The sequence below is a fragment of the Amyelois transitella genome, chromosome 13 (genome assembly GCF_032362555.1).
Source record: "Amyelois transitella isolate CPQ chromosome 13, ilAmyTran1.1, whole genome shotgun sequence".
NCBI lineage: Eukaryota > Metazoa > Arthropoda > Insecta > Lepidoptera > Pyralidae > Amyelois > Amyelois transitella.
The window spans coordinates 3,436,420-3,453,136 of NC_083516.1; the positions used below are offsets into that span (position 1 = coordinate 3,436,420).

The following is a 16,717-nucleotide window of genomic DNA, read 5'->3' on the forward strand; positions in this document are numbered from 1 at the left end:
TTTTTTTAGGCGATAGGCTAGCAACTTGTCACTATTCGAATCTCAATTCTATCTTAAAGCCAAATAGCTGAACGTGGCCTATCAGTCCGCTCAGGACTGTTGGCTCTGTCTACCCCGCAAGGGATATAGACGTGATTATATGTATGTATGTTGTTTTCAAACTATTCAACATAAAGATGTGCTATTTCTATTACATTACATTATTAAAACACTACATCCAGCATTGAACTCTGGGGTATGCCCTCACTCCACCTATCTCTTTGTTTTTCTTGTCTAATGTCCTCATACGCTTTTCATGTTGTACAGCATTAGACAAGGCTCCTTCTATGCAAGTCACTGGACGATTTCTGTAAAATCGTATAATAATCATGCTTTCAGTTTATAAAATTAATACAAGCAAATCAAACAAATTCTGGTTATCGCAAATTTCTGGTTTTCGTAAGCCTCTAGATCAAGTGGTATATCTCGTTTGTCAATCACTGGGTAATGAAAGAGTTTTATATCAACCTAGTAGACCACCATTTAGATTTATTATTAAAATTATTAATTAATTTTTTTAAATGATTCCTTGTAGTGTTCTTAAGATATGTATGTAATGTTATGTAGTACTTACAACACTTTTCCAGTTCCATCTATCTTCTGGACACCCTGTATTTTCACACTGAGAGGTCTATCCACGCCCCTTAGCGCCAGTTCTGTTAAATATCTCTTAATATAAAGCTTAAGCTGTGTATTGTCCTTGACTAACTTAGCTTTCTCTGCCTTCAGACAAAGCGTTTGTACCTTCACACGGTTTGCCTTCAAAATAAACTTCTCCATTTTGCTGTATTCCTTACATTCTTTCTGAAAGGTAAAACATAAAAGTGCCTGATATATATTAGTCCTTTAAGAATTTAAATTAAGTTTCTGCATATGTTTAAAAATAATAGTAAACAAAGTGATGCAAAAATTGTGTCGCGTCGCCATCTCTTAATAATATTCGTTATTAGACATACTACTGTTGCTATTCATTACTTGATGCCGCTTAAATCATGTAACAGTCATATTTTGATATCAGGATGAATTGTAGATGTCTAATAGGTACTATCAATCATATAGGATAGACATACAGATAGGATCAGAAACAAAACAATAAAAAATGAAATAGATATGGTGGTCTTTAAATAATAGTCTTTTTCTAAGTCTGTACCATTATAAAAATTAACTTTTAAAAAAGTAGTAGGATAAGCCGGGCAGAATTTGAAAAAAAGTGAATTTGTTTTCTAGCTGACCCTTGACTGAAATTAATTGAAACGGACGGATCTTGTTGAAAAGTGTTTTTTGTTGTGTAGTTATTACTTAATAATAAAGCTTGAGCAGCGTCATCATCAGGTACAATTTATTTTGGTTACCTTATAAAACATCTAATGTAGTTTCGTGATAGACTCTCTCACTAAGTGAACAGTCTAATTATGTTTGAGCATAGATAGTTTGAGAAACTCACAATCATCGCACCATCCAAGTTTTGGAACTCTAATGACAAAAATCCATCGTCGCTTTCAGAGTCTTTTACAACCTCGTCGTCCGTGTGCTCGAATTTGCGACATATCTCTTCCATTTGTAAAATTTTATCTAATTTCTCTTTGACTTCTTCCATACGCTGAAAGATGTTGAAAAATTACACAAGTACGCGAATAAATCGTACATTTTACCTGATTGTCTATCGTCATTTTTGGTTCCACTAAGAGTAGGGTTGGTTTTAAAATAACATGAGAAAAATACCTAATTCTATTCAATCGTAACAATGACTCCGGGAGAACGTAAATACTCTAAGGGGAGATCTCGATTTTTTTTACCTTACTAATAAAGATTACGTTTTTTTGCCTAAATCTTATTGCCATCAAATTGACATGCATACATTATTTATTCACGTCTTTATCCCTTACTGATTTGATTGAACCAATAGTCAAGGCTGAAAGGCCACGTTCAGCGGTAGGTACCTATATTAGGTACCTACCTAGAAATATTTAAAATGGTTTTGATTAACGAATTTGTTTAATTTGTAACAATTTTAGAAGAAGACAGTTTACGCAAGAAATTATAAATACTACCAGCTTACCTTAATCGCTCCTTGACTAGCATCCACCATAAGGGCCAGCCTTTCCCCACCCTTATTCAGCTCCTGTTTTGAGTGCTTTTTTAACTGCCAATAACGTTTGGACAATTCTTCCTTATGTTGCGCCATCTTTTTCAACTTCATAGCTATGGTATTGGTATTTCGCACCCACTCTTTTTGTAGGTTCATTAGGTTTTCCTGCAAAATAAAATGTTATTGACAATGAATAACACTTAAGCCATGTGCAAATAATGAACCCATACGCCTGGATAGGGGATTGGATGAATGAATAAATGAATAAAAGTTTATTAGGATCACACAAATATATCTTACACTAAAGTTCTTAGTTAAAGTAAAAACAAACATTTGCCTAAATTGTAATACTAATCCGACGTCCACTCAGCTTGTGTCGAGGCATTTTACAACACCCCGACGCTGGTCTTCCGGGGACGTCGGTCATTCATGAAGTACCTACCACTGCGCACTGCGACAACACAGCGATCTTTTTCCATTTGATATTTGTTTATCTTACAACACTATGAATAAATATAGGGAAAAAAGACTACCTATGGTTGGGGCATTATTGTATCTTCAGGATCAAAAATCAGACATTATTTTATCTTCAGAGAATCAAACGAAAGAATCATAACTATTATTCTAGAGGTTCAATCGAAGGGTTGTTGGTCAATGTTGGTAAGCAAATTTAATTAATTTATGTTTTTCAACAATATCACTCTCTTCTGTCGCAGTTAAGAACTTGTATAGCCAAAACCCAACAACAAGACCATGCATAATTCATTTTTATTGCTAGTTAAACCTACGTGTTCAAAATAGAATCAATAGCTAGTTATTAATTCGTAGTATGTTAGGTACCGTGCTAACGTTATCGTTTTTGTTTAATGCGATAAGCCTACCTATACTATAAATAATAGTGACAGGCTGACTTGTATTGATGTCGCTTTAAATACAATAAATGCATAGAAATTGTCTTAAAACTGAATTGTGCATGTTTTTATTGGAAATCAGATGATAAAAGTTGAAAGAGAGGTGGATAGGTAGCAATTGCAATACGCAAAAATGAGCAAGTCATCACAATAATTCTTTACCGCTGTCTGTTGTATATGAGCATCGTTTCGGGCAATATCACGTCGGTAGAAATCATCCTTCTCTCTTAGACTCTGATAGTGCGCCATGATGGGATTATGTTTCTCCAAGTAACCATTGTACACATCCCGAAGTTTAACCCAGTATCCCTCAATCTCTAGCTGCTTTGGGCGGCAGAAACTGCGCAATTCTTCTTCATGCTAAAATTTAAAATTACCAAGTATCGGCATGAGTAGGAAAGAAACCATTAAGTAAGACACGAGAAAAAAGTGATCTAGCTTAATACATCAGTTCATTCGCCTCATTGCTTTCACGTAGAATGCCAGACTGCCTTTCTTCTGCAAGAATATTATATTTTTTTTATCTCAGAGATTGCCTTGGAACATGAATACATATCTTATTCTTATTGAAACCATAATAAAGACCATTTAATCGTAGTCGGATCAGAACCATTGTCGCCCCGAGCAAACATTGTTTAAGTTGCGGCAACAAGCTGCATATGTGCTATGCCACGTTTAGTTAGAACTCAAAAATGAAATTGCTATACAGTTTAGTCTCTTCTCGCATGGGAAGGTACCTATATAGTGGCAGATGCTTGTCTTCTTTCTCCTAGCTGTAGTCCTGACCTCTGGAGAGGAGCCCAGAGTATACCTTTGACCTTGGACTCTGGATTGGGTGAGTCAGGTTTTTACACGAAGCAACTCCCAACTGACATCCGCAACCTTTGCTGGTAAACATAACCCGTATTGGATCCATGGTTACATCCAATTGCCTGAATGTGCAGGTATCCTCGCGATGTTTTCCCTCACCGTAAGAGCATCGGTTAGTATTCAAACTAATGTAACTTTGAAAAAAGTCATTAGTGCCGATTCAGCCGAGTGGCAGAATATGCTTGTCTATCGCCGAAAATAGTCCCAAATTTTTAAGTAGAGTAGTGTAGGTACACTACTCGTGGTAAACATACACATATTATGGGCCCAGTTTCGTAATAAAATAGCAGCATCCTCGCCATTTCCGATCGGTCACGTCCATCTCACGTCACATTTACCAGCAATTACTGTGGTTTCCGCTTACTTTGACGAGCTGCCTCCTGCCGCTGTGGCCATACAATTTCTGCTACCGTGACTTATGGATCACGGTGTTAACAATGGCAATGACAATTGGGATACTGAGTAGTTCGTTCAATAAAAACGTGTGCAGCCTTTATTTAATGTATCCTAGCCACTAACTTACTAATGAGCATTAGCTTATTTTGCTTTTCGGTGTGTCAGCTCCCACAAATTAGAGAAGGTCCACGCCGCTCCACGTTGTGAACGTCGTTGGAAAAAACATGAACAACTTTCACATATCAATTTACCAAGGCCAGGCTGATGTCACTAAGGTGCTTTCAAGCTGCCTTTAGCGGACCTACGTGAAATGGGGAACACACACTTGAAATAACAAAAAGAGGTTTCTTTACTAATAATAATTATATGGTCCTTGCTTGGAACCAGTAGGTATTCGAGTACAGAAAATGGCTACATTTTGTACCGAATCGGTACTTTCGTTTAATATCAACGAAACGTAGCACAATTTAGTGCACGCACTATACACGGTGATTATTGATATTAGCTTGAAAGCTCAATGTTTCGAGCCTTTGTATAGAGGAGTAGTGAAGCGTGCTGCTTTTATATAGGTTGTTCTCATAGCCGCGCGGCAGTGCTGCGGCCACTGCGATCTTAAACATGTGTTTCAAATTATACGTATTTGTTGTCTCTTTGTTATTTTTATACTGTGATGTGAGTATTTAACATTACGCATCACCGATTTTTTGTTGTAGATAAAATAAGCATTAAAATCAAAATGAAAAAACAAGGACTAAACCTCAATAAAGCAAATTCTTAAACAAATGCATAATATTCAAGTCAATTCTTATGACAGGCTCTCAACTGTCGGTCGGATGGAGGACCGAAAGAGGACGAGTTGAGGACTATTTACATGAACTGTTTGAATAAACAAGACGGCAGAAACTCCAGTGACTCTCGAAGATATTCCAGTGACCAAGACTGGAACGACGCTCGTGGATATGGACAGAGAGAATGGGACAGGGATAGTCGAAGTAGCAATGACAAGAATAGGGGTGATAGAATGGGAAGTAGGAGTGACAGATTCGGCAGTGGAAATGACAGGATGGGAAGTAGAGACGACAGAATGAACAGCAGAGATGGTAGAATAGGCAATAGAGACGACAGGATCGGTAGTAATGACAGGTCTAGTAATAGAAACGAAAGATTTGGGAGTAGAGATAATGATATGTATGGTAGGGATGATAGAATGGATAATAATGGTATGGGCGCAAGAAACAGGATGGGGTATCAGGATGAAGAAATAGATAGATATCGCCTTAATGGAAGAGATGACTTTTCAAACGATGATTATGGAAGTGTAAGTACTATTACCAAAGTTGATATACTTAATGGCTGTGGTAGGCGATTTCAAAACAACGTGATATATGTAACAAAGTGATATTAGATACATATATCACGTCTTTATCCTTTACGGCGTAGACACAGCCTACAATCTTCATAAGACTGAGTGATATTTAACATGATTATTGTGAAATTATTTATCAAACTAATGATGGTCTGCTATCGGCCCTATTACGATTCTCCTTGGAAATGGAGCACACTGTTCCAATGAATCTAAGTTTGAAATATTATTTCTAGGACATGCCTCGCGACAGCTTTTACTCCTCAACGCAGACACCTCGAAGGTTCAGGAGAGACAAACGCAAAGAGATCAATTCAGGCCATCGCAGCCAGTACAACCCAAATGCACAAAAGCCTACTGAATATGATGATAATTACCGAAACGACGACAGAAACACAAGCAAAAACTCCAGTAGGGACGAAGACGCTAAGGCCTGCGCCTTACATTGCTTCCTTGAAAACTTGGAGATGGCAAGTATTTGCCTACAAAATATTTTCTTTTTTATTAACGGTTGTGACGCTTAAGTACCTAACAATCCAGAAAACATCTCAAGTTTAATATAAAGTAAGACGACACTCAATTCCTTGTACTTCCAGATAGGCGACAGCGGTATGCCAGATAAATATTTAGTTACTCACGTTCTTACAAAGGACGTGAAAAACGAGGATTTGAGAGATTTTCTGCAGGAGTCGATCGAGGAATGTTTCCAAATCCTTGAAAATGGTAAGTTAAAAGTAACTGATAAAAAGGAAAGTTTAAATTTTCGCACGAAGACTCAATTATGAACAAAAATGACAATTATCATTTGCTTGCTTGTGCGTTGTAAAAAGCGGAAGTTCAACTTATCCATGCTGACTTGACTGTTAGTAACGAATATTTGTGAATGTTTTTTTCAGAAAATACAGAAGACAAATGTGATTTTGCAAAAAATCTAATGATGTGCTTATCAGAGAAAGGGCGTAGCAACTGTGATGATTGGAAAGATGACCTAAAGTTCTAATTTGCCTACATTTTATAATGTTTTATTCATATGTGTGATATATCAATAATCTTGAAAAATATACCATACTAGTGACATTATCTTGTTTTATATTTAACAAATACTTTCCCTATTTCATTCATTGATGCCATTATGGTTTGATTGATGGCTCATCAAAAATCGTAATTAATTTGTAAAGTAGGTAGGTACTTATTTTTCTGATCCGTTTTATTGATTATTTTGATTATTCTTACATAAAAGCGTTTCGTTAAAACTAACATCATAAAGAGGTAATTGCTGCTTGAGTAACAGAAACCCCCAACCAGAAAAATAAATTTCATTTACCTCTAGCCTAGCATCATTCTTGGCTGTAGCCCTTAGCAGCTCCATTTCTTTCTTAAAGGCCTGAAAGTCACAATCTTGTTTGTAAGTTATGATTTTCAGCTTGAATTCTGCGCGTTCTTGTTTTTCGTTAATATCCAACTCTTCCTTATCCCAGTTTTCTAGAAGAGTATTCTTTTGCAAATCATATTCTGCTTGAAGTTTGTCTAAACGCCGAGTGCCGATATCTGCAAAAGAAAAAAAAAAATGCTTTCGCCATAGACTTCGTGAGAATGTGTAACAAAAAAACATATTTAATTGGTGTTAAATATGAAATTTAAAAAAATATATCTTTTATGCTTTCAAGTGTATATTAACATCAACAGTAATTGTCAATATCTGTATGACTAAATGAATCCTTTACTTGTTGAAACCACGATATAATGTACAGATGAAACAAACAAATAAAAAAACTGAAATATTTGTATTTGTGTGTACCTACCTACAATCGATGAAGCTGTAACAAATCTCTGTCGTGGATAGATAAGTAGGTAGGTATCCTACTTACTCAGGAAATAACTCAGCGTCTCCGTGTGCGCTTGAAATGCCCGTCTGTGCTGATCGTCGGAGTCCTCGATGGCTTTCACCAGAGATTTCAGGAGGCGGTCTTTGCGCTCGATCATGAAGTTGAAGCTGGATACCATCCCCTGGATGACAGAATGCATATCAGAAAATTATTCCATGTTACTTATACTAGTATACAGATTTAAAGTGGTCTTGACGGCCTCTGTGGCTACGCTTGTTTGTGAAAACGGAGGTCCCGGGTTCGAATCGCAGCCAGGGCATGATGAGAACTCTCTCTAATTGGGCTGGGTCTTGGATGTTTATATATATATATATATTTATTTATGTATATATATATATATAAAATATAGTATCGTTGTGTTAGTATCTCATAATATAAGTTTCGAACTAACTTTGAAGGTAATTCAATCTGTGTAATTTGTCCCATATATGTATATTTATTTATTTTGTTTATTTATTTAATGATAAGATTAAGGAAGTATGCAGAGATCGTGGCAAGTGGAAAGAGGTAGTCTCTGCCTACCCCTCCGGGAAAGAGGCGTGATTTTCATGTATGTATGTATGTATGTATAAGATTAAGATATTATTTGAAACGATTGTTTTAATATAAGATTTTTTACATAAACATAAAAAAATTTAAATTCTTCACAGGAAAGAACTACAAATAATGTTAGGAAACAAAAGCACGGTAAGTAATGTAGGTACCCGATAAAACTTAAAACAAAGGAAGATTAAATAAAGATGTATTCTATTCTACATTTGACATTATCGCCTTAATTTTTACCTGAATATCCAGTGCCATTTGCTTACATTTTACTTTTCGTAAAATATATCTCCACTCTTGGTTTATTTTTGCCGTGTTCATTCGACTGTAAGCTTCTTCTTTATCCAATTTATTCTGAAACAAGCTCACAGATCATTTATTATATAAAATTGATAACGTATTTGAACAGTTTCAGACTAAGTATTTATAATGAGTCGTGTAAAATAAAGTTACAAGAGAATGTCTGCGCTTTGGTTTCTCCTGGTTTTGAATCTACTCAGTATTTAAGACGGCAGATGCAAAAAAACTATGTGTAGGCTTAGCTTACAAGTCGTACTTCCCTCTCTATCTTACCTGTTCCCCAATAAAATCTTTATTATGACTCTGAAAATTATTTATCAGTGGGAACATACTAGTCCTTGAAAACGATCTGCCAGAGTGAACATGCTGGGAAGGAAAAATGTAATTCCCACCTTGATGAATCTCGCGATGAGTTCCCTCTTCCTCCGACGAGCCTCCTCCTCCATGTCAGCGCGGTGCTGAAGGTAGCGCACCCGCTCCTCATCCGACATCTTGGCTAACTTGTTAACCCCCTTTTTCCCCATTTTGGCTTTTATTTTTTCGCTGTAAAACAAATATTTAGACATAAGATTATGTAATTATTATTAAGGGATAGGCTTACAAACTTGGGATTCTTTTTTAGGCGATGGGCTAGCAAACTGTCACTATTTGAATCTCAATTCTATCATTAAGCCAAATAGCTGAACGTGACCATTCAGTCCTTTCAAGACTGTTGGCTCTGTCTACCCCGCAAGGGATATAGACGTGAACATATGTGTGTATGTATGTAAGATTATGTAAGGCATAATGAAAAACGGACTATTTCTGATTGTTCTGGGTCTTGAATGTTTATCTTTAGGTATTTGAATTTTAAAAATATGTTGTATCGTTAAATAGTAAAAGATATCCCATAACACTTTACTCAAAGCATAACACGCAAAATATTAAACGGTTAACACCTGAGTTGTACTTTTGTACCAAATAAAAATCAAGTTTTTACTGAGTTTTCTGAAGTTTAACTCAAATAAAGAATTTATGAATATTTGACTTACCTTTAGCAGAGTTTCGAACTTATAGTGCTAAATGCTAGATAAGATGGAATATTGAACAAACTCTGACTAGGTAACGAAGTGGGGTGTAAATTGATAGTGTTGGCAAAATAAACTCATCGCTGAATATAACCTTCTTTAGAATTCCCTTTTCCACGTTCATCAGTTTAATAAAGATACCTCTGCAATTTAACTTAATGGCTAATAAACCATTTTTAGATCGGTTTTCCATGTAATATTTTTTAATTAATAGAAACGTCTAAAATACTTGGCATTCTACTTTTAGGGGATGGGCTAGCAACCTGTCACTACTAGAATCTCAATTCTATCATTAAGCCAAGCAGCTGAACGTGGCCTATCAGTCTTTTCAGAGACTGAGACTTAAACTATTGGCTCTGTCTACCCCGCAAGGGATATAAACGTGATTATATGTATGTATGTATGTAGAAACGTCTTCAAAATCCATTTAACTGAGAAGTAATCTAGAATATTGTCTAAAAAAATTTTTATCCAGCAGGATATAGTTAACTTAGGTAAATTATAATACCTATTTGTTTGCGATGTGTACTTTGCTTAGATTTGAAAAATTTGAATAATCATGGATCTTAACTCTAGTGACGTAAGGTTCATTGTGAAAATATCTAAATTACGTGTTAGCTGTGCGTAATACCCTTCATTTGATTCGGAAAAAACCTCATTTATAACCATGACTACTAGACAATATTGTTACCATAGCAACAAATGTATGTTATTTAATGTCTAATCAAAGGTCTCTTGTCTTGTTGGTGTTTTGGTTGATATGCGGTGCTCATAATCTTAGCCGAATTAGTGTTCTAATATCTCATATTGAATGGAGACTCAATCGTCAGCCGGGACTCTGCAGTCCCCCTCCACATATTCAGAAAGTGGGTCTAAGACTGGGAGCAGCAGGTCTGCGGCCAGTGCTGGAACTGATAAGGACAGAGATTTGACGAAGGATAATGGTATGTTTTCTTACAAGTACCTATTACTACGTAGTTGTCGTTGGAAATAATTTTATTCATACCAAAATAAAAAATTTACTACTTGCCTCGATCTCTGCAAATTTATTTGGATTCAACCACATTCAGCATTCTCTATGTACGAGCTCGTCGGTAGGGAACTATTGTATTGACCTGACCTTCCGGTTTCAATAAGACGTCTCCGTTTTGACCAAGTTACATACGTCTTTGCCTTCCCCTGAACTAAAGTTATTGATGGTACTTATATAACTGAAACACCACCCATAATCATGATTGCAAATAGATGTTTCTTTTTTTTCGTTCTAGCCGCGTCCCCCATAGACCTAGAATGCCACATCCAGGCTGAGCGAATCACAAAGATCCTGGACGAGGCGGTGTACAAAACAAAATTAGCGATATGTTTACCAGCACTAGTGGAGGAATACAAGACGCTGGACTCCATACTCTCCGCCAATAGCATGGAAGACTTGACATTCATCTTCGAACAATATGACAATCCGCTTTTCTCAACCAGCTTGTTGAATATGGCTGCTATGGAAGATATTCAAGCTGTATGTTTACTTTATACCTACAGTAGACGACGTCCGCCGCAGCTTCGCCTGCTTAATAAAATAATTTTATCCCGCTCCCATGGGAATTTTGGGAAGTCCTCTCTTAGTGGCCCCCTATATCACAAAAGGAACTTAAAAATTTTTAGACCCAGCGGTTTGGGCTGTGTGTTGTCTGTCAATCAGTCAGTTAGTTAGTCACTCAGTCACGTAGGAGCTTTATATACCTGATTTTTTTATATAAGTAGATAAAAACTTAGTTTTTCATTCCTGATCACATCGTTTACTTAGTATCTTCAATCAAGTTCAAAGAACCATGTTGTGAAAACATTTTAAAATACTTTTTCATGATAGGCTGCCTTTCTGACATGGTAATCTTCAGTATCTTCCTATGATAACAACAGGATTATTTGTTATTGAAAATTTGCCGCAGTTAACATAATTATATGGTAAAGGGTCAGGTCAAGAGTACCCGAAACCGCCAAGCTTGTATGAAGAGAGTTATGAATGAAGGATGAAGCGAAGGAAGTATGTAGAGATCGTGGCAAGTGGAACGATGTATTCTCTGCCTACCCCTCCTATAATTTATATTAATGTATGCCCTTTTAATTATCAGTTTTCAGTTTACATTTCTTATTATAACGGAATTTTTTAGGGTGATACTTCACTGAAGAATCGACTCAACCCAGAACTGGGTCATTTGATGTACATCTTGAACAGCTACCCTGAACTGAAACCGAAAGTGGAAGACATAGTTCGAGAGGTAAGACTCAAGTTGCCATTGTTGTAAGTATTGTTACGTAAATCCAGTCTATTAAACATTCTTTCCTCTCTGAAAGTCCAAATGAAAGGTATCAATGGACGTGATTTTCTGAATATACCTACTTATATTAGGTATAGTTGGAAGAAAATTTATGAACTAAGTATCTGTACATTTATCACTTTCATTTCCGGTTCACGGAGGCGGGAGGGAGGTTGCCGCGGAAGAAATAAGAATACCTAATAATTATTTATGGATTTATGGATGGGACATATGGAGGACTATATGATTGTTAGATTTTTATGATTTTTGAGTTTGAAATAAAAAGAGATATAATGAATGAATGATAATTTATTTCCAAATAGATAGGAGGTAAGTATATACGGTATTGTTTAGTTACTTGTTTGGCAACCGCACGTCATGTTACTCTGTACACTGTACATCGATGCCCTGTAGGTAGGTACTGGACGAACTCTATTGCGTGTAGTAGCAGTTCGTGTATGTTGCGAATTCGCAGTAATTTGGGTAACTCGATAAATGCTGTTGACTAATGACAATATCGTATTATTTTCAGATGAAAATACAGTATGAAAAAACTGGGGAGGTAAGATTTTATCTGTTACCCAAGTACCTACCTAATTTTAGCTCCCAACTTAATTTTTAGAATACCTTTATGTTATCTACCTTACAATTGTGCCGTTTATTTATATAATATGTTTTTAACCCATACAAACTGTAAAAGAAGTATAAAAAAACTAGCTAGGTTTCTCTGTTTTATTATATATCCAGTTTAGTTACTTATTTAACAATGGTCACAATTATGTTGTGAATTAGAATAAACTTATTATGTCTTTATTGCTAGATACCTACGGACGGCTTTGGTTATCTCCTGACATTGGAACAGTTCAGGGAGCTGATGATAATCCAGATGAGTACCACAGCTGCTGATGAGCTTGCTGCTAAAATCAGCACCAGGAAACTTGAGGGCTCCAATGAAAGACTCATTGGACATATTAATGGTAGGCACAAATAACTCGGGCAATCGATTATAAATTAATTTAATTAAGTAATTTTTCAGCTCACAATTTAATTCACTCACGCATACACACGTCTTCTTCCCTAATCCCGTAACAGAACATGAGTTACTAGTAGTCTAGTCCAATATTTTGGAAATCCATGTCTAAATGGATGGCTATGAAATTGAAATTCAGTGATGGTCATTATAATCCATGAAGAAAGTTACTGCTTTTCTAGCAAAATGGCCAAATTTATAAGCGTTTTTCTTGAAAAAGAGAAGGAGCTGTCCCGCTTTGTTTTTCTTCGCCAACAGACCAGCATCGAACACTTAAATAAAATATGTTTTCCTATTAACAGAATACACGGCAACAATAAAAGAAGAGAATCAGCGCTTTGAGCAGACCATGGTCGTCAAGGCAGAGATCATCCAGCGACTGGAGCAAGAACTGGCATTCTTGCATCACGAGGCCACTATAAAGTTGCAGAAAAAAATGTCAGTATTTTCATCAGTCAATATACTACTCTGTCAAGAAAGTAGCAGGAAAAGATCAATAATACTCAAACTGTTTGTTATTCATCCAAATTTATTTTATCACCTTCAAAATATGCTCCTTTAGAAACGATACACTTACGCCAACGAATAATCCAATCATCAAAACATTTTTTAATCGCTGTTTCCGGAATTGAGGTCAGTTCTCGCCGCGAATTCTCTTTTATGTCTTCTACCGATTGAAAACGGGTGCCACGAAGTGGTAATTTGAGTTTAGGAAAAAGAAAAAAGTCGGCTGGAGCCATATCTGGTGAATATGGTGGTTGCTCGATGGTATTTGTTGAGTGTTTGGTTAAAAATTCGTTCACAATGATGGCCTTGTGCGAAGGTGCATTATCATGGTGCAAAATCCAAGAATTTTCTTTCCACAAATCTGGCCTTTTTCGTCGTATTTGCTCTCTTAAACGCCGCATAACACTCAAATAATATTCCTTATTTACCGTTTGACCTTCCGGCAAGAATTCCGAGTGCACAACACCGCGATAGTCAAAGAAAACAGTCAACATGACTTTGACTTTTGAACGACTTTGGCGTGGTTTTTTCGGTTTCGGTTCAGTTGGAAGGCGCCACTCCGAAGCTTGTTGACTAGTTTGCATGTCAAACTCGTAAACCCACGTCTCGTCACCAGTAACAATGCGTTTCATGAATGTTGGGTCGGAATTGACTCGTTCTAGCATGTCCTCAGCGACTCTCATGCGATTGAGTTTTTGAAAAAAATTCAGGTCTTTTGGGACTAGCCGAGCGGCAACATGTTTCATACCCAAATTATTAGTTAAAATGGTACGGATCGACTCGTGAGATACAGAAATGGTGTCACTCAAAGGTGAATGAGGATTTTCAGTCACTATTTCCTTCACTTTTGCGATGTTAACTTCAGTTGCAGACGTTGATGGCCTACCAGAGCGAGGCAAATCTTCCATCACATCTCGACCGCTTTTGAACGCTTTGTACCACTCATAAGCACGAGTTTTTGATAAAGTCGATTCACCGTAAGCCTTCTGTAACATTTTCAGTGACTCCGAACACGATATTCCATTGGCAATGCAAAATTTAAGACAAACTCTTTGTTCGATGTTTTTATCCATTATGAAATTAGCAATACACACTAGATATGATATAACTAAAAATAGCACTGTATTTAATGTAAACAACAGATGCAACTCAAACTCCGCGCCAAAATGGAAAACAGTTGTGCCAATCTAACAACAACAAAAAAAACAAAAATTTGAATTTGGAACCATAAATAAATAATCCATTCCCGATACTTTTCTGACTGAATGTATGTCGCTATATGTGAGGCTAAAAAATCTAAGTTTATCAAAATGTATACAAATTTTGAAATAACAAAGAAACTCTTGACTTAACGATTGACTGGCAGGCAGTCAACGTTGAGCTGAGGAGAAGTTTGGGAAGTGTACGGAGAGGAAATATTGCTAAATTTCTACGGGAACGAAAAATAGACGTGGACGTATTTACGCGGGCATATTAATAAAGTATGAATTAATGGACGCAATTACAACCAATCAAATTCACAGTCTAGATTCAGATCGCCAGATGGTGCTAGCGACACGCGCCCACACAGTCAAGGCAGAGATGCTGAAAGAGGAAGAGGTGGAATCTCGGGAGGCATACGAGTCCTTGCTGAGAAGTCATTTGATCGAAGAGAAGAACCAAAGGGCGAGAAGGTATTTTGAAAAGTTACACATGAGATTTACACTGACCAGACTTAAGAGATTGTTCTTGTGTCATAATACCTAATTGTTAGATTACTAATTTACTATTGCTACGCTATTTAAATTGGAGTCAAAACATTAGCAAGTAAGGAACTAGAAGATTCATATATTTCTGTATCTGAGAGAAACCTTCATGTATTTCTGTATCTGAACAGTTTAGATACTTAACTAGAATTTTGAAAAGATCTCGATCAATCCAGTAGTTGTTTTGGTAGGAACAAGAACTACTTAATAAAGATAAAGATATGGAATAAGTATGATTGATTAATAACTATCTACAACGATCTCGAACGTTAATCAATTAAACTACCTGATTTCGATTTTAATAAAATGATACACGATTTAAGGTTCAAAGTGGAAACCCAGCTGCTCTCATGGCTTCAGAAATATGATTTAGAGATGGGAGATAAGCAAGTGGAGCTGGACGAGTTCACGGAGAAGTATGAAGAAGAAGTCCGCAAATGTGAAGAATTGGAGGTGATTCTAACGTAAAACATACTTTTGCTTGAGGTTCTACTTTTGTCGGAAGTGTAGCAATGAAAGTCATAAATTGCCAATTTTTAGACAGAAACCTTAGCTTTAGCTGTAGGTACGTTTGCCATAAGACTAGTCTTGTTTTTGATGCAGTGAAAATACTACGATTTATTATAAGACTAAGTAGTTTAATGAAAATGTGTGATTGAAACTGAATGCGATTGCTGTAACCATATGTATTTTTATCCAGGAAAAACTAGCTGAGCAGAATAAGGAATACGAGCCGCTGATGGCAGAAAGAGAGGCGGAATATCACCAAGAGATGACGGAGAAGATGAACAAGTTCCTTATTGAGCACGCGGCCAGGGTCATACAGTCCGCATGGCGGGAGGTGCTTGCGAACCGCGCAGAGAAGAAACGGGTAAGAAAATTCAGATGTGATTTAAACACGATTTTCGTCTGAATTTAGAAATGAATAAGCACAAGTTTGACAGCACAGCAAAAATAATTATCTGTTCTTAAGGTACACTCTATGTCTACTATGGTCTACTTTATGTACTATAATCATGATGATATAATATACGTTCTAAAACGGCGTTTGTAAATCAATTTTAATCTAACAATTTTGTACGTTCTCACATGCAGCAAAAAGGAAAGGGCAAGAAAGGAAAGAAGAAATAAAAAGTATGGTATTTTATACAGCGTTACTTTTTTATTTATTGCCTAGTGACCGGGTGCCTCATATATTATAGAATTAAAACCTATTCTTAAGTATAAAATAATGACATTTTATTTTAGAGTAACAAAGTAATTTTTTATTTGTCTTAATTCATCGGTTGAATAATATTTTTTTGGTAATATGCAGCTGAAGAAACTACAAAAGAAAATGCAAGCGGCCGCAGCGGCCGCCGCCGCAGCAGAGAAAAAAGGAGGGAAGAAATAAGATCTGTAATTTTATTGGACGTATTTTTTGTGTATCTAACTAGATTTAATGTTTATCATGTTCATTATCTTTATTTTTATTAAATTATTTTAAATTTATAAAGCTGTTTTTATTCAAGGTAATTTTGAAGTAAATTTGAACGGAACTATAGTATAATGATGGCACTAATTTTTAAATTAAAACATTAAGCCGAACAGCTAAACGTGGCCTTTTAGTCTTTTCAAGACTGTTGGCTTTGTTTACCCGGCAAGGGATATAGATGCGAT

The 16,717-nt window shown here is 36.2% G+C and overlaps 3 protein-coding genes across 3 annotated transcripts; 2 read left to right on the top strand and 1 right to left on the bottom strand.

Moving 5' to 3' along the window:
- Window positions 1-149: 149 nt before the first annotated feature.
- Window positions 150-9,460, bottom strand: LOC106138279 (dynein regulatory complex subunit 2). The gene is made up of 10 exons (XM_060947473.1): window positions 9,429-9,460; window positions 8,790-8,940; window positions 8,338-8,451; window positions 7,537-7,675; window positions 6,993-7,216; window positions 3,202-3,399; window positions 2,099-2,293; window positions 1,484-1,639; window positions 614-843; window positions 150-347 (listed from the first exon to the last, which is right to left on the bottom strand). Exons 2-10 carry the CDS (start codon window positions 8,919-8,921, stop codon window positions 212-214), a joined length of 1,524 nt encoding a protein of 507 aa, XP_060803456.1. The 5' UTR covers window positions 8,922-8,940; window positions 9,429-9,460; the 3' UTR covers window positions 150-211.
- LOC132902454 (general odorant-binding protein 71) lies at window positions 1,152-6,668 on the top strand. The gene is made up of 5 exons (XM_060947475.1): window positions 1,152-1,249; window positions 5,120-5,623; window positions 5,905-6,138; window positions 6,265-6,391; window positions 6,565-6,668. Exons 2-5 carry the CDS (start codon window positions 5,177-5,179, stop codon window positions 6,666-6,668), a joined length of 912 nt encoding a protein of 303 aa, XP_060803458.1. The 5' UTR covers window positions 1,152-1,249; window positions 5,120-5,176.
- A 741-nt stretch (window positions 9,461-10,201) lies between the features above and the next one.
- Window positions 10,202-16,505, top strand: LOC132902442 (dynein regulatory complex protein 10-like). The gene is made up of 10 exons (XM_060947435.1): window positions 10,202-10,408; window positions 10,733-10,977; window positions 11,630-11,737; window positions 12,309-12,338; window positions 12,597-12,753; window positions 13,109-13,244; window positions 14,837-14,986; window positions 15,382-15,511; window positions 15,759-15,929; window positions 16,374-16,505. The coding sequence occupies exons 1-10, from the start codon at window positions 10,276-10,278 to the stop codon at window positions 16,449-16,451; spliced, it is 1,338 nt and encodes a 445-aa protein (XP_060803418.1). The 5' UTR covers window positions 10,202-10,275; the 3' UTR covers window positions 16,452-16,505.
- The last annotated feature ends 212 nt before the right edge of the window (window positions 16,506-16,717 follow it).